The sequence below is a fragment of the Conger conger genome, chromosome 16 (genome assembly GCF_963514075.1).
Source record: "Conger conger chromosome 16, fConCon1.1, whole genome shotgun sequence".
In the NCBI taxonomy this organism is placed as follows: Eukaryota; Metazoa; Chordata; class Actinopteri; order Anguilliformes; family Congridae; genus Conger; species Conger conger.
Window position 1 is genome coordinate 39,990,497 of NC_083775.1, and position 21,708 is coordinate 40,012,204.

At 55.0% G+C, this 21,708-nt stretch overlaps 1 protein-coding gene across 3 annotated transcripts in view; it reads left to right on the forward strand.

Annotated features, from left to right (window-relative positions):
- Positions 1 to 20,633, forward strand: part of LOC133115385 (serine/threonine-protein kinase TAO2-like) — a 35,879-nt gene extending 15,246 nt beyond the window's left edge. The window contains exons 7-20 of one of the 3 annotated variants that reach the window (XM_061225270.1): positions 1 to 83; positions 2,510 to 2,601; positions 3,028 to 3,121; positions 3,669 to 3,750; positions 3,904 to 4,071; positions 4,327 to 4,533; positions 5,378 to 5,509; positions 6,352 to 6,588; positions 6,748 to 6,876; positions 9,389 to 9,592; positions 10,415 to 10,654; positions 12,115 to 12,327; positions 12,793 to 12,975; positions 17,999 to 20,633. The exon at positions 1 to 83 is cut by the window's left edge and continues 31 nt beyond it. In XM_061225270.1, the coding sequence (XP_061081254.1) occupies positions 1 to 83; positions 2,510 to 2,601; positions 3,028 to 3,121; positions 3,669 to 3,750; positions 3,904 to 4,071; positions 4,327 to 4,533; positions 5,378 to 5,509; positions 6,352 to 6,588; positions 6,748 to 6,876; positions 9,389 to 9,592; positions 10,415 to 10,654; positions 12,115 to 12,327; positions 12,793 to 12,975; positions 17,999 to 18,775 (2,841 nt within the window). In that variant the 3' untranslated portion in view covers positions 18,776 to 20,633. Of the gene's footprint in view, positions 84 to 2,509; positions 2,602 to 3,027; positions 3,122 to 3,668; positions 3,751 to 3,903; positions 4,072 to 4,326; positions 4,534 to 5,210; positions 5,248 to 5,377; positions 5,510 to 6,351; positions 6,589 to 6,747; positions 6,877 to 9,388; positions 9,593 to 10,414; positions 10,655 to 12,114; positions 12,328 to 12,792; positions 12,976 to 17,310; positions 17,449 to 17,998 lie in introns of those variants that run through there. The other 2 variants (XM_061225271.1, XM_061225272.1) reach the window with 2 other exon arrangements.
- Positions 20,634 to 21,708: the final 1,075 nt, after the last annotated feature.

The window sequence follows — 21,708 nt, forward strand, 5'->3', positions numbered from 1 at the left end:
GAGCCGGGCCAAGTGAAACTGGGGGACTTCGGCTCTGCCTCTATCGTCGCCCCCGCCAACTCCTTTGTGGGCACGCCCTACTGGTGAGAACGCCACGCTCGCGCGCTAGCGTAGCGCTGTCCGCCGTGAACCGGGCGGCCGCTGGATTTGAACTGAGACAGCGACGGCTTTGCGGCCCGCAGTGTTTACAGGTTTCGCTCCCACGGTCAGTTCAGAGCCTTCAGGTCATCGTTTCAAAGCCGTAGAGCAAAACTCGAAACGAATAATCAAAATGTGCAACTTTCAATTGCTTAAATGCGATACACATGAACCAAAGCTCATTTGTTCGCTGAACCAAATTGCTTGTTCACATTGACACGACTTTCAATGTAAGTTATTAGCCTTTCAAATTGACATGCACACATTACATATGATTTGACTGTCTTTTTCATTCATTACAATGCATCTAACTGTCAATATATCCAACTACTCAAAATAGTGAGTATAGTAATTAGTAATAGTAATTATAAGTAAGTGTAACATTTCACCTAAAGCTTGGTTTTATGGAAACTGTTAGAGCATTCAGGTTTGGATGTCATATTGATGATCCATGTTAGAATAGAGATCACGCAAGGGGAGGGGGTCAGTGTGCGGGTAATCCTTCAGAGAGGGGGCCTTGGGCCTCATGTGGTAGAGGACTGTGTCTTACTGCAGGAGAGCAACTTCCACATTGTAGCTATAATTATGTGTTGGTATGTTTAAAATTGTGCAGTTTTTACAATTGCTTGCAATTCATATTTTCAAAACTGTTCATAACTCTGCAGCAGCATCCCGCATGGCACCGCCGGCCATTTCATGGCACAGCAGGGGCACTAGTTATCTTCCAACTAGATCATAGAACAATGAACTAAAAAACACAAACAGCCAGTGGCATTACAGTAGGTGCACTATTTTCTGTCATATGCAAATTCGAGTGTCGAAATGTAGAAACATTTTTTTGGTGGTTCAGCCTGACTGAGAAATTCATTTGGGGGATTTTTTTGTCAAAGCAAGGGAAAAATAATTCGGTCAACCAACAGTGCTCTTGTGCGAAAAGTTCTGAAAAAGTAAACTCGGTATCAAAAAATATTTGTTAGCAGTTGTAAAAAACTGAAACAAGCCTGTATTCTTATTGTATTTTCTATTCTGGTTTTGTTCAATGATTCCACTCTCTTCAACTGTTTCCACGGTTCCCTTTGTATAGAACCACAAAAAGAATCATATTGAAACATCTATCAAGTATTTTTTACTGCATTCTTAAAGTATTGTCAAAACAACTAGTGAAACTATAGGTAGTTTTCTTTTTCTTTTTATTTTGAGTATTTGAGTAGGGACAGTGCCAAGAGACCAACATCATTACTGCCAGTTTACACCAGGTTCATGTTGCTGATGTTCTGCATACAGAGATTATAGCTATTGCCAGTTTACACCAGGTTCATGTTGCTGATGTTCTGCAGACTGAGATTGTAGCTATTGCCAGTTTACACCAGGTTCATGTTGCTGATGTTCTGCAGACTGAGATTGTAGCTATTGCCAGTTTACACCAGGTTCATGTTGCTGATGTTCTGCAGACTGAGATTGTGGCTATTGCCAGTTTACACCAGGTTCATGTTGCTGATGTTCTGCAGACTGAGATTGTAGCTATTGCCAGTTTACACCAGGTTCATGTTGCTGATGTTCTGCAGACTGAGATTGTAGCTATTGCCAGTTTACACCAGGTTCATGTTGCTGATGTTCTGCAGACTGAGATTGTGGCTATTGCTAGTTTCCAACTCCCGCCCCTAGTTGTGTGTAGGTGATCGAAACAAATGTTCCTATAGTATTTCATGATAAATTAATAATTTCAACCAATGATTTTGGAATTTGAATTTTTCTTCAAAGATATGAATGCACAATGCATGTTTTGAACATCGGACAGGCTTTTGAAAACTTAGCCAGTCAGAACCACCACTGTGTGCTGACTAACCCACTTAGCCAGTCAGAACCACTGTGTGCTGACTAACCCAGATTCATCACAACGTCACTAAGATGGTAAATCGCTTCTTATAGCCTAGCTTAGCACCGTCCATGGCCTGCTGTGGTGACGTTTTCCTTCATTTCTCATCAGATGCAAACATGTCAAAGCTAACATAAAGGGCGTATTGCATTTTGTAGAGGCCTTATGTATTGGTGCACAGCCATTTTTAGAGGTAAAGCCCTTGCATCTTTGAAATGTAAAAATCTCTTTATCCAAAAATGGTTTCCATAAGGACTAGGTTAAACTACTGCTAATTTACAAACAAACACAAAAAAGTAACTTTGCTGTAATTAATAAAAACTAGCGCGTCTTGGGAATCGGTCAGTTAGCTGGATACCAAACGTAATCTGTCTGTGTAAGCTGTCGAAGGAGAACGGACGTAAAAACAAGCTTACATTTTTGAGGAAATCCATAGGCACTACCTTGTGCATATAGCCTGTTAAAATGTTGCACTTGACCTTTGACCCTGTGCAGGATGGCCCCGGAAGTGATTCTTGCGATGGACGAGGGCCAGTATGACGGCAAGGTGGATGTCTGGTCACTTGGCATTACCTGTATAGAGCTGGGTACGTATGGGATGTGTGCACCATTTTCTGAAACATTTTCGTCCGGCGATGTCATTCTAGCCTGCGAGAAGAGGCCTTATGGGAAGGGTGCAGGGCTTTAGCCTGTGCAATGCCTTATGGGAAGGGTGCAGGGCTTTAGCCTGTGCACTGCCTTATGGGAAGGGTGCAGGGCTTTAGCCTGTGCACTGCCTTATGGGAAGGGTGCAGGGCTTTAGCCTGTGCACTGCCTTATGGGAAGGGTGCAGGGCTTTAGCCTGTGCAATGCCTTATGGGAAGGGTGCAGGGCTTTAGCCTGTGCACTGCCTTATGGGAAGGGTGCAGGGCTTTAGCCTGTGCAATGCCTTATGGGAAGGGTGCAGGGCTTTAGCCTGTGCAATGCCTGATGGGAAGGGTGCAGGGCTTTAGCCTTGTCTTTTCTGTCCTCAGCGGAAAGAAAGCCGCCACTATTCAACATGAATGCTATGAGTGCCTTATACCACATCGCCCAGAACGAGAGCCCGATCCTGCAGTCCAACCACTGGTGAGAACCTGCAGCCTGCATAACCCTCCTCCTCTCCCTCTCTCACACACACAAACACACACACACACACACACCCATAACCCTCCTCTTCCTCCTCTCTCCCTCACACACACACACATACACACACACACACCAGTAACCCTCCTCTCTCCCTCACACACACACACACACACACACACACACACACACACACCAGTAACCCTCCTATTCCTCCTTTCTCCCTCACACACACACACACACACCAGTAACCCTCCTCTCTCCCTCACACACACACACCAGTAACCCTCCTCTCTCCCTCACACACACACACACACACACACACACCAGTAACCCTCCTCTCTCCCTCACACACACACACACACACACTCACCAGTAACCCTCCTCTTCCTCCTTTCTCCCTCACACACACACACACACACACACACACACACCAGTAACCCTCCTCTCTCCCTCACACACACACACACACACACACACACCAGTAACCCTCCTCTCTCCCTCTCACACACACACCAGTAACCCTCCTCTTCCTCCTCTTCCTCCCTAGGTCAGATTACTTTGGGAACTTTGTGGACTCGTGTCTGCAGAAGATCCCGCAGGACCGGCCCACGTCTGACGTGCTGCTGAAGGTGAGCTCGTCTTCCTCACTCCTGTGTCCGTAACCGCCAAATGGGCCTCCCCCGGTCCATTTAAACAGTCTTTAGCGGTAATGCCGCTCTGTTAACGACTTGAATACGTCGGTCTTGGTGGTAATGGCGCCTGTGTTAACTCCCCTCCCTCAGCACCGCTTCCTGTGCAGAGAGCGCCCCCTGTCTGTGGTGCTGGACCTGATCGCGCGCACCAAGGATGCAGTGAGGGAGCTGGACAACCTGCAGTACCGCAAGATGAAGAAGATCCTGTTCCAGGAGACGCACAACGGCCCCGCCCCTGAGGGCGTGGAGGAGGAGGAGGTGCTGCGCCCTCATTGGTTCCCCTCATTGGTTCCCCTCATTGGTCCTTTTTTCTATTGTGCCGCACTCCAGGTTGCCATAGCATTGAGTCAGTCAGTGTTCTGTGCTCATTGAGCAGCACTGGATCAGTGCAAATGGTTCAAGGACTGAGGAGGCCTAAACTGTGTGTGTGTGTGTGTGTGCGTGTGCGTGTGCGTGTGCGTGTGCGTGTGCGTGTGCGTGTGCGTGTGCGTGCACGTGCGTGCGTGTGTGTAGGAGACGGAGCAGTACCTGCTGAGGACGGGCACGGTGAACAGCATGGAGAGCTCGCACTCGGTGCCCTCAATGTCCATCAGCGCCAGCTCCCAGAGCAGCTCCGTCAACAGCCTGGCCGACGCGTCGGACGACAGCGGAGAGATGGCCATGATGCAGGAGGGAGAGCACACGGTCACCTCCAACAGCTCCATCATTCACAGACCGCCGGTCAGTACGCACACGGTCACCTCCAACAGCTCCATCATTCACAGACCGCCGGTCAGTACGCACACGGTCACCTCCAACAGCTCCATCATTCACAGACCGCCGGTCAGTTTGCACACGGTCACCTCCAACAGCTCCATCATTCACAGACCGCCGGTCAGTACGCACACGGTCACCTCCAACAGCTCCATCATTCACAGACCGCCGGTCAGTTTGCACACGGTCACCTCCAACAGCTCCATCATTCACAGACCGCCGGTCAGTACGCACACGGTCACCTCCAACAGCTCCATCATTCACAGACCGCCGGTCAGTACGCACACGGTCACCTCCAACAGCTCCATCATTCACAGACCGCCGGTCAGTACGCACACGGTCACCTCCAACAGCTCCATCATTCACAGACCGCCGGTCAGTACGCACACGGTCACCTCCAACAGCTCCATCATTCACAGACCGCCGGTCAGTACGCACACGGTCACCTCCAACAGCTCCATCATTCACAGACCGCCGGTCAGTACGCACACGGTCACCTCCAACAGCTCCATCATTCACAGACCGCCGGTCAGTACGCACACGGTCACCTCCAACAGCTCCATCATTCACAGACCGCCGGTCAGTACGCACACGGTCACCTCCAACAGCTCCATCATTCACAGACCGCCGGTCAGTATGCACACGGTCACCTCCAACAGCTCCATCATTCACAGACCGCCGGTCAGTACTCACACGGTCACCTCCAACAGCTCCAGGTTGAGATGTGTGACCAGGCAGCGGTGGGATTTGAGTGCTGCTGAATACGCAGGCTGTGATGTAACGGTGACTGTAATGAAGCGCTCTGTTTCAGGGCCATGACATCATCTATGACGACCCGTACCAGCCCGAGACTGAGGCCCAGCAGCAGGCCTCATCCGCCGCCCGCCGGAGAGCCTACTACCGCAACCGCGACCACTTCGCCACCATCCGCACCGCCTCGCTGGTGAGCACTCCCCTCACACCCTGTGCCCTGGTCCAGCCTGCGCGGGGCCTCTGTGAGCTAGGCTGTGTGGGGCCCCTGTGCGCAAGGCTGTGTGGGGCCCCTGTGCGCAAGGCTGTGTGGGGCCCCTGTGAGCTAGGCTGTGTGGGGCCCCTGTGTGCTAGGCTGCGCGGGGCCTCTGTGCGCTAGGCTGCGCGGGGCCCCTGTGCGCTAGGCTGTGTGGGGCCTCTGTGCGCTAGGCTGCGCGGGGCCCCTGTGCGCTAGGCTGCGCGGGGCCCCTGTGCGCTAGGCTGCGCGGGGCCTCTGTGCGCTAGGCTGCGCGGGGCCCCTGTGCGCTAGGCTGTGTGGGGCCCCTGTGAGCTAGGCTGTGTGGGGCCCCTGTGTGCTAGGCTGCGCGGGGCCCCTGTGCGCTAGGCTGCGCGGGGCCCCTGTGCGCTAGGCTGTGTGGGGCCCCTGTGAGCTAGGCTGTGTGGGGCCCCTGTGAGCTAGGCTGTGTGGGGCCCCTGTGAGCTAGGCTGTGTGGGGCCCCTGTGTGCTAGGCTGTGTGGGGCCCCTGTGTGCTAGGCTGCGCGGGGCCCCTGTGCGCTAGGCTGTGTGGGGCCCCTGTGAGCTAGGCTGTGTGGGGCCCCTGTGAGCTAGGCTGTGTGGGGCCCCTGTGTGCTAGGCTGCGCGGGGCCCCTGTGCGCTAGGCTGTGTGGGGCCCCTGTGAGCTAGGCTGTGTGGGGCCCCTGTGAGCTAGGCTGTGTGGGGCCCCTGTGTGCTAGGCTGCGCGGGGCCCCTGTGCGCTAGGCTGTGTGGGGCCCCTGTGTGCTAGGCCCCGCTCACACCCTCCTTGCCGCCCCCAGGTGACGCGGCAGATCCAGGAGCACGAGCAGGGCTCGGCGCTGCGGGAGCAGATGTCCGGCTACAAGCGCATGCGGCGGCAGCACCAGAAGCAGCTGGTGGCGCTGGAGAACAAGCTCAAGGCCGAGATGGAGGAGCACCAGCTGAGGCTCGACAAGGAGCTGGAGAACCAGAGGACCAGCTTCAGCGGGGAGGCGGACAAGCTGTCCAAGAAGCACCAGGCCATCCTGGAGAAGGAGGTGAGGGGGTGGGGGGTGTGGCTGTGTTGGGGGTGTTGGGTTAGTGTGGAGGTGATGTTGTGGCTGTGCTGGGAGTGTTGGGTTAGTGTGGAGGTGATGTTGTGGCTGTGCTGGGAGTGTTGGGTTAGTGTGGAGGTGATGTTGTGGCTGTGCCTGCAGACGAAAGCAGCGGTGGCAGAAGAGAAGAAGTTCCAGCAGCACATCCTGGGCCAGCAGAAGAAGGAGCTCTCCAGCCTGCTGGAGTCGCAGAAGCGCCAATACCGCCAACGCAAAGAGCAGCTGAAGGAGGTAACCCCACCCTAACACCTCCCCCTCACACAGTACCCCACCCTAACGCCTCCCCCTCACACAGTACCCCACCCTAACGCCTCCCCCTCACACAGTACCCCACCTTAACGCCTCCCCCTCACACAGTACCCCACCCTAACGCCTCCCCCTCACACAGTACCCCACCCTAACCCCACCCCCTCACACAGTACCCCACCCTAACGCCTCCCCCTCACACAGTACCCCACCCTAACGCCTCCCCCTCACACAGTACCCCACCCTAACGCCTCCCCCTCACACAGTACCCCACCCTAACGCCTCCTCCTCACACAGTACCCCACCCTAAAGCCTCCCCTCACACAGTACCCCACCCTAACCCCACCCCCTCACACAGTACCCCACCCTAACGCCTCCCCCTCACACAGTACCCCACCCTAACGCCTCCCCCTCACACAGTACCCCACCCTAACCCCACCCCCTCACACAGTACCCCACCCTAATGCCTCCCCCTCGCACAGTACCCCACCCTAACCCCACCCCCTCACACAGTACCCCACCCTAACACCTCCCCCTCTCACAGTACCCCACCCTAACGCCTCCCCCTCACACAGTACCCCACCCTAACGCCTCCCCCTCACACAGTACCCCACCCTAACGCCTCCCCCTCACACAGTACCCCACCCTAACGCCTCCCCCTCACACAGTACCTCCCCCTCACACAGTACCCCACCCTAACCCCACCCCCTCACACAGTACCCCACCCTAACGCCTCCCCCTCACACAGTACCCCACCCTAACGCCTCCTCCTCACACAGTACCCCACCCTAAAGCCTCCCCCTCACACAGTACCCCACCCTAACCCCACCCCCTCACACAGTACCCCACCCTAACGCCTCCCCCTCACACAGTACCCCACCCTAACGCCTCCCCCTCACACAGTACCCCACCCTAACGCCTCCCCCTCACACAGTACCCCACCCCCTCACACAGTACCCCTCACACAGTACCCCACCCTAACCCCACACCCTCACACAGTACCCCACCCTAACCCCACCCCCTCGCACAGTACCCCACCCTAACGCCTCCCCCTCACACAGTACCCCACCCTAACGCCTCCCCCTCACACAGTACCCCACCCTAACCCCACCCCCTCACACAGTACCCCACCCTAACGCCTCCCCCTCACACAGTACCCCACCCTAACGCCTCCCCCTCACACAGTACCCCACCCCCTCACACAGTACCCCACCCTAACGCCTCCCCCTCACACAGTACCCCACCCTAAAGCCTCCCCCTCACACAGTACCCCACCCTAACGCCTCCCCCTCACACAGTACTCCACCCTAAAGCCTCCCCCTCACACAGTACCCCACCCTAACGCCTCCCCCTCACACAGTACCCCACCCTAACGCCTCCCCCTCACACAGTACCCCACCCTAACGCCTCCCCCTCACACAGTACCCCACCCTAACACCTCCCCCTCACACAGTACCCCACTCTAACGCCTCCGCCTCACACAGTACCCCACCCCCTCACACAGTACCCCACCCTAACCCCACACCCTCACACAGTACCCCACCCTAACCCCACCCCCTCGCACAGTACCCCTCACACAGTACCCCACCCTAACGCCTCCCCCTCACACAGTACCCCACCCTAACGCCTCCCCCTCACACAGTACCCCACCCTAACCCCACCCCCTCACACAGTACCCCACCCTAACACCTCCCCCTCACACAGTACCCCACCCTAACGCCTCCCCCTCACACAGTACCCCACCCTAACACCTCCCCCTCACACAGTACCCCACTCTAACGCCTCCGCCTCACACAGTACCCCACCCCCTCACACAGTACCCCTCACACAGTACCCCACCCTAACCCCACACCCTCACACAGTACCCCACCCTAACGCCTCCCCCTCACACAGTACCCCACCCTAACGCCTCCCCCTCACACAGTACCCCACCCTAACGCCTCCCCCTCACACAGTACCCCACCCTAACGCCTCCCCCTCACACAGTACCCCACCCTAACGCCTCCCCCTCACACAGTACCCCACCCTAACGCCTCCCCCTCACACAGTACCCCACCCTAACCCCACCCCCTCACACAGTACCCCACCCTAACGCTTCCCCCTCACACAGTACCCCACCCTAACGCCTCCCCCTCACACAGTACCCCACCCTAACCCCACCCCCTCACACAGTACCCCACCCTAACCCCACCCCCTCACACAGTACCCCACCCTAACCCCACACCCTCACACAGTACCCCACCCCCTCACACAGTACCCCTCACACAGTACCCCACCCTAACCCCACACCCTCACACAGTACCCCACCCTAACCCCACCCCCTCGCACAGTACCCCTCACACAGTACCCCACCCTAACGCCTCCCCCTCACACAATACCCCACCCTAACGCCTCCCCCTCACACAGTACCCCACCCTAACGCCTCCCCCTCACACAGTACCCCACCCTAACGCCTCCCCCTCACACAGTACCCCACCCTAACGCCTCCCTCGTGCAGGAGCTGAGTGAGAACCAGTCGACGCCGAAGCGGGAGAAGCAGGAGTGGCTGGTGCGGCAGAAGGAGAGCCTGCAGCAGAAGCAGGCGGAGGCGGAGGCCGGGCTCCTGCGCCGCCAGAGGCAGTACTACGAGCTGCAGGGCCGCCAGTACAAGAGGAAGATGCTGCTGGCGCGACACAACCTGGAGCAGGACCTGCTGAGGGAGGTAGCTGCCCCTCTCCCCCTCTCTGTCTCTCTCTCTCTGTCTCTCTCTGTCTCTCTCTGTCTCTCTGTCGCTCTCTCTGTCTCTCTCTCTCTCCCTCTCTCTCTCTCTCTGTCTCTCTCTCTCCCTCTCTCTGTCTCTCTCTGTCTCTCTCTCCCTCTCTCTCCCTCTCTCTGTCTCTCTCTGTCTCTCTCTGTCTCTCTCTCCCTCTCTCTGTCTCTCTCTGTCTCTCTCTCTCTCTCTCCCTCTCTCTGTCTCTCTCTGTCTCTGTCGCTCTCTGTCTCTCTGTCGCTCTCTCTGTCTCTCTCTCCCTCTCTCTGTCTCTCTCTGTCTCTCTCTCCCTCTCTCTGTCTCTCTCTGTCTCTCTCTCCCTCTCTCTGTCTCTCTCTGTCTCTCTGTCTCTCTCTCCCTCTCTCTGTCTCTCTCTGTCTCTCTCTGTCTCTCTGTCTCTCTCTGTCTCTTTCTCCCCCTGTCTCTGTCGCTGCCCCTCTCCCTCTCTCTCTCTCTCTCTCTCTCTCTCTCTCTCTCTCTCTGTCTCTCTGTCGCTCTCTCTCTCTCTGTCTCTTTCTCCCCCTGTCTCTGTCGCTGTCTCTCTCTCTCTCTCTCCCTCTCTCCCTCTCCCTCTTTCTCTGTCTCTTTCTCCCTCTGTCTCTCTCTCTGTCGCTCTCTTTCTGTCTCTCCCTCTCTCCCTCTTTCTCTGTCTCTTTCTGTCTTTCTGTCTCTCCCTCTCTCCCTCTCCCTCTTTCTCTGAGAAGAGCAGACAGGCTGACCCGTGTCCTGAAGGACCTGAATAAGAGCAGACAGGCTGACCCGTGTGTCCCACAGGACCTGAATAAGAAGCAGACGCAGAAGGACCTGGAGTGCGCCATGCTGCTGCGTCAGCACGAGTCCACGCAGGAGGTGGAGTTCCGGCAGCTGGCCCTGGTGCAGCGCACGCGGGCGGAGCTCATCCGCACACAGCACCAGACCGAGCTCACCAACCAGCTGGAGTACAACAAGCGGCGTGAGCAGGAGCTGCGCCAGAAACACGCCGTGGAGGTGCGGCAGCAGCCCAAGAGCCTGAAGGTGAGGCCCCTAACACTGCCCCAAACACTGCCCCCGCCCCTAACACTGCCCCAAACACTGCCCCCGCCCCTAACCCCTCCCCCTTACACAGTAACCCTGCCCCTAACCCCTCCCCCAAACACTGCCCCCGCCCCGAACCCCTCCCCCAAAACACTCCCCCGCCCCTAACCCCTCCCCTTACAGAGCAACTCCTCCCCCTACACAGTGCCCCTGCTCCAAACCCCTCCTCCTTACACAGTAACCCTGCCCCAACCCCTCCCCCAAACACTGCCCCGCCCCCAACCCCTCCCCAAACACTGCCTCCGCCCCTAACCCCTCCCCCAAACACTGCCTCCGCCCCTAACCCCTCCCCCAAACACTGCCTCCGCCCCTAACCCCTCCCCCAAACACTGCCCCCGCCCCGAACCCCTCCCCCAAAGCACTGCCCCGCCCCCAACCCCTCCCCTTACAGAGCAACTCCTCCCCCTACACAGTGCCCCTGCTCCAAACCCCTCCTCCTTACACAGTAACCCTGCCCCAACCCCTCCCCCAAACCCTGCCCCGTCCCTAACCCCTCCCCCCAAACACTACCCCGCCCCCAACCCCTCCCCCAAACACTGCCTCCGCCCCTAACCCCTCCCCCAAACACTTCCCCCGCCCCTAACCCCTCCCCCAAAACACTGACCCACCCCTAACTGCGTGGGTGTGTGTGCGTGTGTGTGTGTGTGTGTGTGTGTGTGTGTGTGTGCGCGCGCCTGCGTGCGTGTGTGTGTGTGTTTGTGTGCGTGTGCGTGTGTCTGCGTGTGTGTATGAATAAAGCCACATGGAGAATGTTACTTGTGTGAAGATCTCTCTGTCCCCCATCTGAACGTTTCCTGAGCAAGGCACTCAGTCCATGTTTTTATAATGCACATTCTAGAGCAGGGTATGGCCAGTGATGCAGTACAGTGGCATTCGCTGTCAGGCCCCACCTTTTGCTTACAGGCTGAAATGTTTTGTCGATACTAAATAAACGGGTTTGAGAGCGGTGTGTGCATTTCTCACTGGCTGCACACACCTGTATGAGGTGCTGGACACCTGTCACCCCAGCATGCCAGCCGTTTTGTACTGGCATGCGAATGCAGATGCATCTGATTGCATTCTGGTGTGTGCAGCCAGTGAGAAATGCACACACCGCTCTCAAACCCGTTTATTTAGTATCGACAAAACATTTCAGCCTGTAAGCAAAAGGTGGGGCCTGACAGCGAATGCCATGATGATGACAAAAAATGTTTATGCTAAAACAAAATGGGTTAAAAAACACTTACCACAAACGTCTACCTACTACTTAGGTTGCCTAAAATCTAGACGGTATCTCACACCATATCAAGCCTGGTCTGAAACCCCCAGTGTTTCTGCCTCCACTCCATGCATACAAGCTTCAACTGTGACTTCCTAATGCTTCCTCGCTGTAACGGGATGTTTTTGGCGTGGTGTCTCAGTCCAAAGAGCTGCAGATCAAGCGGCAGTTCCAGGACACGTGTAAGATCCAGACACGGCAGTACAAGGCCCTGCGGAACCACCTGCTGGAGAGCACGCCCAAGCCCGACCACAAGGCCGTGCTGAAGAGGCTAAAGGAGGAGCAGACCCGCAAGCTGGCCATCCTGGCAGAGCAGTATGACCACTCCATCAACGACATGCTCTCCACCCAGGCTGTGAGTACGCCAAGCACGCAGCCAATCAGCTGCTCACTCCCCAGCCACCGCACAGACCAGAGCCAATCACAATCTCACTCCCCAGCCACCGCACAGACCAGAGCCAATCACAATCTCACTCCCCAGCACAGACCAGAACCAATCATAATCTCACTCCCAATCTCACAGTCAGGCCAAGCCTGCACTTCTGAGTCACTGCTTTGATTTCTTCTGGGCATGCTCTTGGGATACGTCAAGAATAACACAAAATCTTCAATCCGTGGAACCATAATCCAAGGGTTCTTCATGGATCGACCTCTTTAAGGTGATTGGCAGTGTTGGCACTTAGACACCCAGCCTAACTGGCCCCACGCCCGTGGTCTGTTGCCAGGAGAGAGATGGCAGCGTAGTTCTGCAGATGGCCCCCTTCATGGCCCAGGCCGGCGCGCCTGTACTGATGTGTGCTCTGTCCCCGCCCCCCTGCAGCTGCGATTGGACGAGACGCAGGAGGCGGAGTACCAGGTGCTGCGCATGCAGCTGCAGCAGGAGCTGGAGCTGCTGAACGCCTATCAGAGCAAGATCAAGATCCACACCGACTCCCAGCACGAACGCGAGGCCAAGGACCTGGAGCAGAGGGTGTCCATCCGCCGGGCGCTGCTAGAGCAGAGGGTAAGGCAGCACGGCATGAGGGAGGGGCAGTGGGCGGGGCTCGTGATGTCAGTGGGCGGGGCTCATGATGTCAGTGATAGTGGGCAGGGCTTTAGGGGTACACCGTTAGAGCCAGTGGTGATAAAACTTTTCTTGAGAGTAGCTACAAGTATGTCACAAACTCTGCTGTTAGAAACCATGAGAACCAAAACAATGAAGATCATTACATCTACTACTTCCTTCTAATACCCACAGGGAAGCACAGGCAGGAAGTTGTCCAATCACTATTGCCATTGTTTTATTGGTTGTGAGCCACAGACTTCTCTGCGTTCCAGTACGCTGTGAAAACTCCCCCATTTTAAAATAATTCAATAAAAATAATAAAGTTGGTGCAACCAGTTAAGTTTAAAGGTACAATAGGTCATTTCAGACTCCTAACGGTCAGTGGAGTAGCAGCAACAAAAACCTTCAAACCACAACACTGTTTATCTCTCCCCCTTCTCTGTAAACACGCTGAGGTTGAAACACCATTGGCTGTGGCAATTAGAACCAATTTTCAACCAATGAGCTTGAATTATTGTACAGTTATACAGTGTTTTGGTACAGAGTGTTGGCCGTCAACTGTATATTTTGAAACACGAATTTAAGGAATCGCCACCTTAACGTGGTGGAGGGGTTTGTGTGTCCCGGTGATCCTGGGAGCTAGGTTGTCGGGGGCACTGTTAGCCCCCAGTAGGGTCTCCCAAGGCAAATTGGTCCCGGGGGAGGGGCCGGACTAAGAGCGTTTCAAAGACTCCCATGACACGGCCACACAAAGACCCAGTTACCTCGCCCGGAAAAGGGAAACCGGGGCCCCCTGCTGGAGCCAGACCCGGGAGGGGAGCTCGTCGGCGAGCGTCTGGTGGCCGGGCCTTATCCCATGGGGCCCGGCCGGGCACAGCCCGAACTGGTCACGTGGGGTCGCCGCCCTGTGGGCTCACCACCTGCAGGGGTCGGCATCGGAGTCGGGTGCTTTGCCCAACGGGCAGTAGGCAAAGGCGGGGATCCGGGCGTGCTGATCCTCGGCGTCGCAGACTGGTTCTGGGGACGTGGAACGTCACCTCTCTGGTGGGGAAGGAACCGGAGCTAGTGCGGGAGGCGGAGCGGTACCAACTAGATATAGTTGGGCTCACCTCCACACACAGTACTGGTTCCGGAACCAAACTCCTGGAGAGGGGCTGGACTCTGTTCTTTTCTGGAGTTGCTCAAGGTGAGAGGCGCCGGGCGGGTGTGGGGATACTCACAAGCCACCGGCTGAGCGCCACTGTGTTGGAGTTCCACCCGGGGAACGAGAGGGTCGCTTCTCTGCGACTACGTGTCGCTGGGGGGAAGGCTCTGACTGTCATTTGTGCGTATGCACCAAATGGCAGTTCAGAGTATCCGGCCTTCTTGGAGTCACTGGGTGGCATCCTGGAAAGGGTGCCACCCGGAGACTCCATAGTTCTGCTGGGCGACTTCAACGCTCACGTGGGCAATGACGGAGAAACCTAGAGGGGGGTGATTGGGAGGAACGGCCTGCCTGATCTGAACCCAAGCGGTGTTTTGTTATTGGACTTCTGTGCTGGCCATGGATTGTCGATAACAAACACCATGTTCGAGCATAGGGTAGCTCATAAGTGTACTTAGTACCAGAGCACCTTAGGCCAAAGATCGATGATCGACTTTGTGGTCGTATCATCAGACCTGCGGCCGTATGTCTTGGACACTCGGGTGAAGAGAGGAGCAGAGCTGTCAACTGATCACCACCTGGTGGTGAGTTGGATCAAGTGGCCGGGGAGGCTGCCTGACAGACCCGGTAAACCCAAACGTGTAGTGAGGGTGAACTGGGAACGTCTGGCGGAGGCCCCTGTTCGCGAGGTCTTCAACTCCCACCTCCGGAAGAACTTCTCACGCATCCCGGGGGAAGCTGGGGACATGGAGTCCGAGTGGGCCATGTTCAAAGCCTCCATTGCAGAGGCGGCAAGCAGGAGCTGTGGCCAGAAGGTCATCGGTGCCTGTCGGGGCGGCAACCCAAGAACCCGCTGGTGGACACCAGCGGTGAGGGAGGCCGTCAAGCTGAAGAAGGAGGCCTTTCGGGCTTGGCTGGCCCGGGGGTCCCCTGAAGCAGCAGACAGGTACCGGGTGGCCAGAAGGGCTGCAGCTTCGGCAGTCGCTGAAGCAAAAACCCGGGTATGGGAGGAGTTCGGGGAGGCTATGGAGAAGGACTTTCGGTTGGCCTCGAGGAAGTTCTGGCAAACCATCCGACGACTCAGAAAGGGAAAGCAGGGCTTGTCTCAAGCTGTTTTCAGCAGGGGAGGAGAACTGCTGACCCGGACTGGGGATATTGTCGGGCGGTGGAAAGAGCACTTCGAGGAGCTCCTGAACCCGAACAACACGTCCTCTGTGGAAGAGGCAGAGCCTGAAGACTCGGGGGAATCTGCACCTATATCCCTGGCGGAAGTTGCTGAGGTAGTCAAAAAGCTCCTCAGTGGCAAGTCGCCGGGTGTAGATGAGATTCGCCCTGAGATGCTGAAGGCTCTGGACATTGTTGGGCTGTCTTGGCTGACACGCCTCTTCGGTGTCGCGTGGAGATCGGGGACAGTACCTGTAGAGTGGCAGACCGGGGTGGTGGTCCCCATTTTCAAGAAGGGGGACCGGAGGGTGTGCTCCAATTACCGGGGTATCACACTCCTCAGCCTCCCTGGGAAAGCTTACTCTAGGGTACTGGAAAGGAGGCTCCGACCGACGGTCGAACCTCGGATTCAGGAGGAGCAATGTGGCTTCCGTCCTGGCCGTGGAACAGTGGACCAGCTCTTTACCTTGGCAGGGTTGCTGGCGGGGTCATGGGAGTTTGCCCATCCAGTCCACATGTGCTTTGTGGACTTGGAGAAGGCTTTCGACCGTGTCCCCCGGGGAACCCTGTGGGGTGTACTGCGGGAGTATGGGGTACCGGGGCCGTTGTTACGAGCCATCAGGTCCCTGTATAACCAAAGTGAGAGCTGTGTCCGCATTCTCGGCACAAAGTCAAGCACGTTTCCGGTGGGTGTTGGACTCCGCCAAGGTTGCCCCTTGTCACCGGTCCTGTTTGTGGTATTCATGGACAGGATCTCAAGGCGCAGCCGAGGTGAGGAGAGTGTCCGGTTTGGTGACCTCAGAATCGCATCTCTGCTTTTTGCGGATGATGTGGTTCTGCTGGCTTCATCGGACCGTGACCTTCAGCACGCACTGGAGCGGTTTGCAGCCGAGTGTGAAGCGGCCGGGATGAGAGTCAGCACCTCCAAGTCCGAGGCCATGGTTCTCTGCCGGAAAACGGTGGATTGCTCCCTCCGGGTTGGGAACGAGTCTTTGCCCCAAGTGAAGGAGTTCAAGTATCTCGGGGTCTTGTTCACGAGTGAGGGTAGAAGGGAGCGTGAGATCGACAGGCGGATCGGTGCAGCGTCAGCAGTAATGCGGGCGTTGCACCGGACCGTCGTGGTGAAGAAGGAGCTGAGCCGGAAGGCGAAGCTCTCGATTTACTGGTCGATCTACGTCCCAACCCTCACCTATGGTCACAAGCTTTGGGTAGTGACCGAAAGAACGAGATCGCGTATACAAGCGGCCGAAATGAGCTTCCTCCGTAGGGTGGCCGGGCTCAGCCTTAGAGATAGGGTGAGGAGCTCGGACATCCGGAGGGAGCTCGGAGTAGAGCCGCTGCTCCTTCGCGTCGAAAGGAGCCAATTGAGGTGGTTCGGGCATCTCATCAGGATGCCTCCCGGGCGCCTCCCTTTGGAGGTTTTCCGGGCTCGTCCAACTGGGCGGAGACCCCGAGGGAGACCCAGAGCCCGCTGGAGAGATTATATATCTCTCCTGGCCAGGGAACGCCTCGGGATCCCCCAGGAGGAGCTAGAATGCATTGCTGGGGAGAGGGACGCCTGGAATACCCGGCTTTGCCTACTGCCCCCGCGACCCGACTCCGGATAAGCGGGTGATGATGGATGGATGGATGGATGGATGGAATTTAAGGACTATACACAGTCAACATGTCAGTGAGCCTTTTTAAATGATAGGAGGGGATTTACAATGATTTTGTAACAATGTTTTAACACAAAAATAATACCTATTGTACCTTTAAGAAAGCAATTACTTCTCACATGGGTGATATGGGTGTTTGATAACTTTCATTAAATAAATGACGTACTCAATATTTTAAAATATGGGTATATAAATATATAAAATACGGGCAACTGTATCTGTACTCATAAGCGGGCGTGACTTAACCCGGAAGTGCCAACATCTTGTATGACTTTCACCTTTACAAAGAATTGCCTTGCTAACGTGCTAACGTGCTCTCTCTCTCAGATCGAGGAGGAGATGCTGTCCCTGCAGAGCGAGCGGATATGTCCCGTAGCTAACGTGCTAACGTGCTCTCTCAGATCGAGGAGGAGATGCTGTCCCTGCAGAGCGAGCGGTTATGTCCCGTAGCTAACGTGCTAACGTGCTCTCTCTCTCAGATCGAGGAGGAGATGCTGTCCCTGCAGAGCGAGCGGTTATGTCCCGTAGCTAACGTGCTAACGTGCTCTCTCTCTCAGATCGAGGAGGAGATGCTGTCCCTGCAGAGCGAGCGGATATGTCCCGTAGCTAACGTGCTAACGTGCTCTCTCAGATCGAGGAGGAGATGCTGTCCCTGCAGAGCGAGCGGTTATGTCCCGTAGCTAACGTGCTAACGTGCTCTCTCTCTCAGATCGAGGAGGAGATGCTGTCCCTGCAGAGCGAGCGGTTATGTCCCGTAGCTAACGTGCTAACGTGCTCTCTCTCTCAGATCGAGGAGGAGATGCTGTCCCTGCAGAGCGAGCGGATATGTCCCGTAGCTAACGTGCTAACGTGCTCTCTCAGATCGAGGAGGAGATGCTGTCCCTGCAGAGCGAGCGGTTATGTCCCGTAGCTAACGTGCTAACGTGCTCTCTCTCTCAGATCGAGGAGGAGATGCTGTCCCTGCAGAGCGAGCGGTTATGTCCCGTAGCTAACGTGCTAACGTGCTCTCTCTCAGATCGAGGAGGAGATGCTGTCCCTGCAGAGTGAGCGGTCGGAGAGGATCCGCACGCTGCTGGAGCGGCAGGCGCGGGAGATCGAGGCCTTCGACTCGGAGAGCATGCGGCTGGGCTTCAGCAGTATGGCGCTGACGGGCATCCCGGCCGAGGCCTTCAGCCAGGGCTACCCCAACCCGCCGGCCGCGCCCGGGGGCTGGCCCTCCCGCCCCGTGCCCCGGTCCGGCAGCCACTGGAGCCACGGCCTGCACCCCCACGCCTCCGGGGCCCCGCCCGCCTGGCGCAGCCACAGCAGCTCCGCCCACGGCCTGGGCCAGTCTCCCTCCTCCTCCTCCCACCACCACCACTACCTGCCACAGCACCACCACCACCAGAGCACCCCGCAGCTGTACCGGGAGAGGGACCGGGACAGGGACCGGGAGAGGGAGCGGGACTGGGGCGGGCCCCACCTGTCCTCCCACGCGCACCACCTCCTCTCCTCCCACAGCTCCTCCCAGTCCCTGGCCCTGCTGCCCCCGGCCCCCCTGCCCCCCCCGGCCCTCTCCCTGTCCTCTTCCTCCCCGCCCTCCTCCTCCTCGTCCTCCTCGTCCCAGGGGGGGTACGGCGGGGGGCCCGGGCTGGTGGCGCGGGGCCCCGGCCTGGCGGCCCTCAGGAACAGCCCCCAGCCCCTCAGGAGGACCGCCTCTGGGGGCGGGGCCGCGGGCGGGGACGGGGGTCTGAGCAGGAGCACGTCGGTCACCTCCAACATCTCCAACGGCTCGCACCTGTCCTACTCATAATGAGGCCGGGCGGGCGGGGCGGGGCGGGGCGGGCGGGGCGCACGTGCGTTTGGCAGGGGTGCTTCCACAGACATGGAGAGAAGGACTGGCTGAGATGGGTGTGTGACAGTCAAAAGGCACGGAGAGAGCGAGCGAGAGAGAGAGAGAGAGAGAGAGAGAGAGAGAGAGTGGGGTGATGAGTCCTAACAGGTGAAGGAGAGACAGAAGAGAGCAGGGCGTGAAGAAGTGGTGAACGCAAAAGGAGAAGGCAGGAGTGAAATGTAATGTAAATAATGCAAAAAAGAATTAAAAAATCAAACCGCTAAAATAATTTATCATTATTAATGATAATAATGCTTCATTAATGTACTGAGAAAATGTATGAGTGAAGAGAAAAAAGGTAGAGGCAAGAGGTTAAGGGACAGAATAAAAGCAAACATTTTCTTGCAAGAATGTGAAGAAATGGTAAATAAACACGTCAAACTTTACACTGCCATCTAGTGGTCGAGCCCATGTACTACAACTCTGTTTGCAGCCTTTAGATCTGTGGTCCTCACTCCTGGTCCTGGAGAGACGTAGGCTGTGCTGACTTCTGTTTTCGCCTTTAGATTCAGACCCAAGAAACCAGGTGAGGTGCGTTAACTGTGTAATTAACGGCTTTAATTTATCAATTAAGTGCAGAGTAACAACAAAAGCGGACGCCCTGCGGCTCTCCAGGCCCGGGAGTGAGGACCGCTGTGGTAAAGTGTGGTTGTCCCAGCAGGAAGAGGAGTGTACAGGGAGCTGCCCGTTGACCTGCTCTGGGTCCTGGGTGTGGGGGAAGTCCTCCCTGCTTTCCACTGCAAGCGCACTGAGTTTGTATATCTGATGTGTATGTACGGGCATCGCATTCCAATGCATGAAGTTAATGTACAGCCAGCGTATGTACACACTCACACACACACACACACACACACACACACACACTCACACTCACACTCACACACACTCACACACACGTACACACTCACACACACACACACACACACACACACACTCACACTCACACACACGTACACACTCACACACACACACACACACTCACACACACACACACTCACTCACACTCACACACACATACACTCACACACATACACACACACACTCCCACACACACACATGCACTCCCACACACGTACACACTCACACACACACACGTACACACACACACACACACTCACACACACACGTACACACACACACACACTCACACACACACACACACACACACGTACACACGCTCACTCACTCACACTCACACACACATACACACACACTCACTCACACACACTCACACACATACACACACACACTCCCACACACACACATACACTCCCACACACACTCACACACACGCATACACACTCCCACACTCACACGCGCGCACACACACATACACACGCGCACACATACGCACACACTCCCACACACACACACACTCACTCATACACACACACACACACACCTCTAAAAGTGGCTGTAAACATCAGTCCCTTTTTCAGTTTTAATCACTATTGTACTTATATGTGTATATAAAAACACTAACTAAACGTAATTTTATACGGTAATAATAATAATAATTTTGATGCTCATTATCATTGAAACCCAAACAGATTTTAAAAAGGAAGCTTTTTTTTGGATATTATTATTATTATTATTACTACTACTCCTATTATTACTACTACTGCAATTGTTGTTGTAATATTTATGTTGTACACTAATTGTTTTTACATTTTCTTTTTTAAAGTTATTGCCAATATTGACCACTAAATGGGGAGTGTGAGATGTTGGAGTGACAGCGTTGTAAAATGGGTTTAATAAAAAACTACAAAACCCAGCATTCCCTGTCAAGTCTCAGGATTGGTATTATAGTGGGCAGTGCATTGTCAGGGTTGTATAATCTTAGAGCCAGTATTAATTGTGTACAGGACAGTTTAAATTTTAGCTGTATATATAAATAAATATATTTATAGAGTACAGTACAGTGTGTCTCTGAACACCCCCACTCCAGTCCAGCAGGTTTTGTGCCATAGCCAACCCTACTCATTCATCTAAAGCATAGTTGCAAAAATTAAATTAAATTAAATAACATGGGAGTTAAGTTTAAATTTATATTTCCCAACCTTTGTGTTCCTCATAACTGCTTGGATGGGTAGAATATTGCGCTCTCCAGTGCAACTGGACAGACATACATTTGCCTTTAATGAGCCGTAGAATGTGATGGGAAAACAGAAGCCTGAGATTTGTAAGCTTTCAGCGCACCAGGGTTCAGCTGCATTTATAAAGGACCAAACTGCCTTTATAAAGGACCAAACTGCCTTTATAAAGGACCAAACTGCCTTTATAAAGGACCAAACTGCCTTGATGTGTTGCTTCACAGGGACACACACGTGTCCTGGGACAGTTGGGAGTATCGTGGATAGTAGACATGTTTACAGTGGACCGTGCTGGACTGATGCTGGAGTGGGGACACAGACATGGGGACAGCTTCCATCCTGTCACATGGGTAATGCTGTTTGTGCGGATGAGGAGAGCTTGATGGTCGCAAGGGTTTTACTGAAAGTTGGTTTTGTTTTTTTGTTTTTTCGGGGGGGGGGGGGGGGTTCTTTTTTTTTGTATTCTTTTTTTTTATATATATATATAAAGAAACCTGTTGTACCACGAAGTTTCGGCTGCTTCTGGTGTTTCTGGTGAAAGGAGGGTCGATACAGGAACATAATTAACAAAGTAATTTAAAAATAAATAAAAATAAATGTTAAAAGTTTGTATTGTTTTTTTCCCTCATTCATTGTTATTTTCATCCTTGTTCACTTTGACTTGAATACTGAAATTTGGGTAGAGTGGAATTGAAAGGGTTGAGCCGACAGAATACCTGGTTAGGAGCAGGTCAGAAGACTAATATGTTTACTACTTCA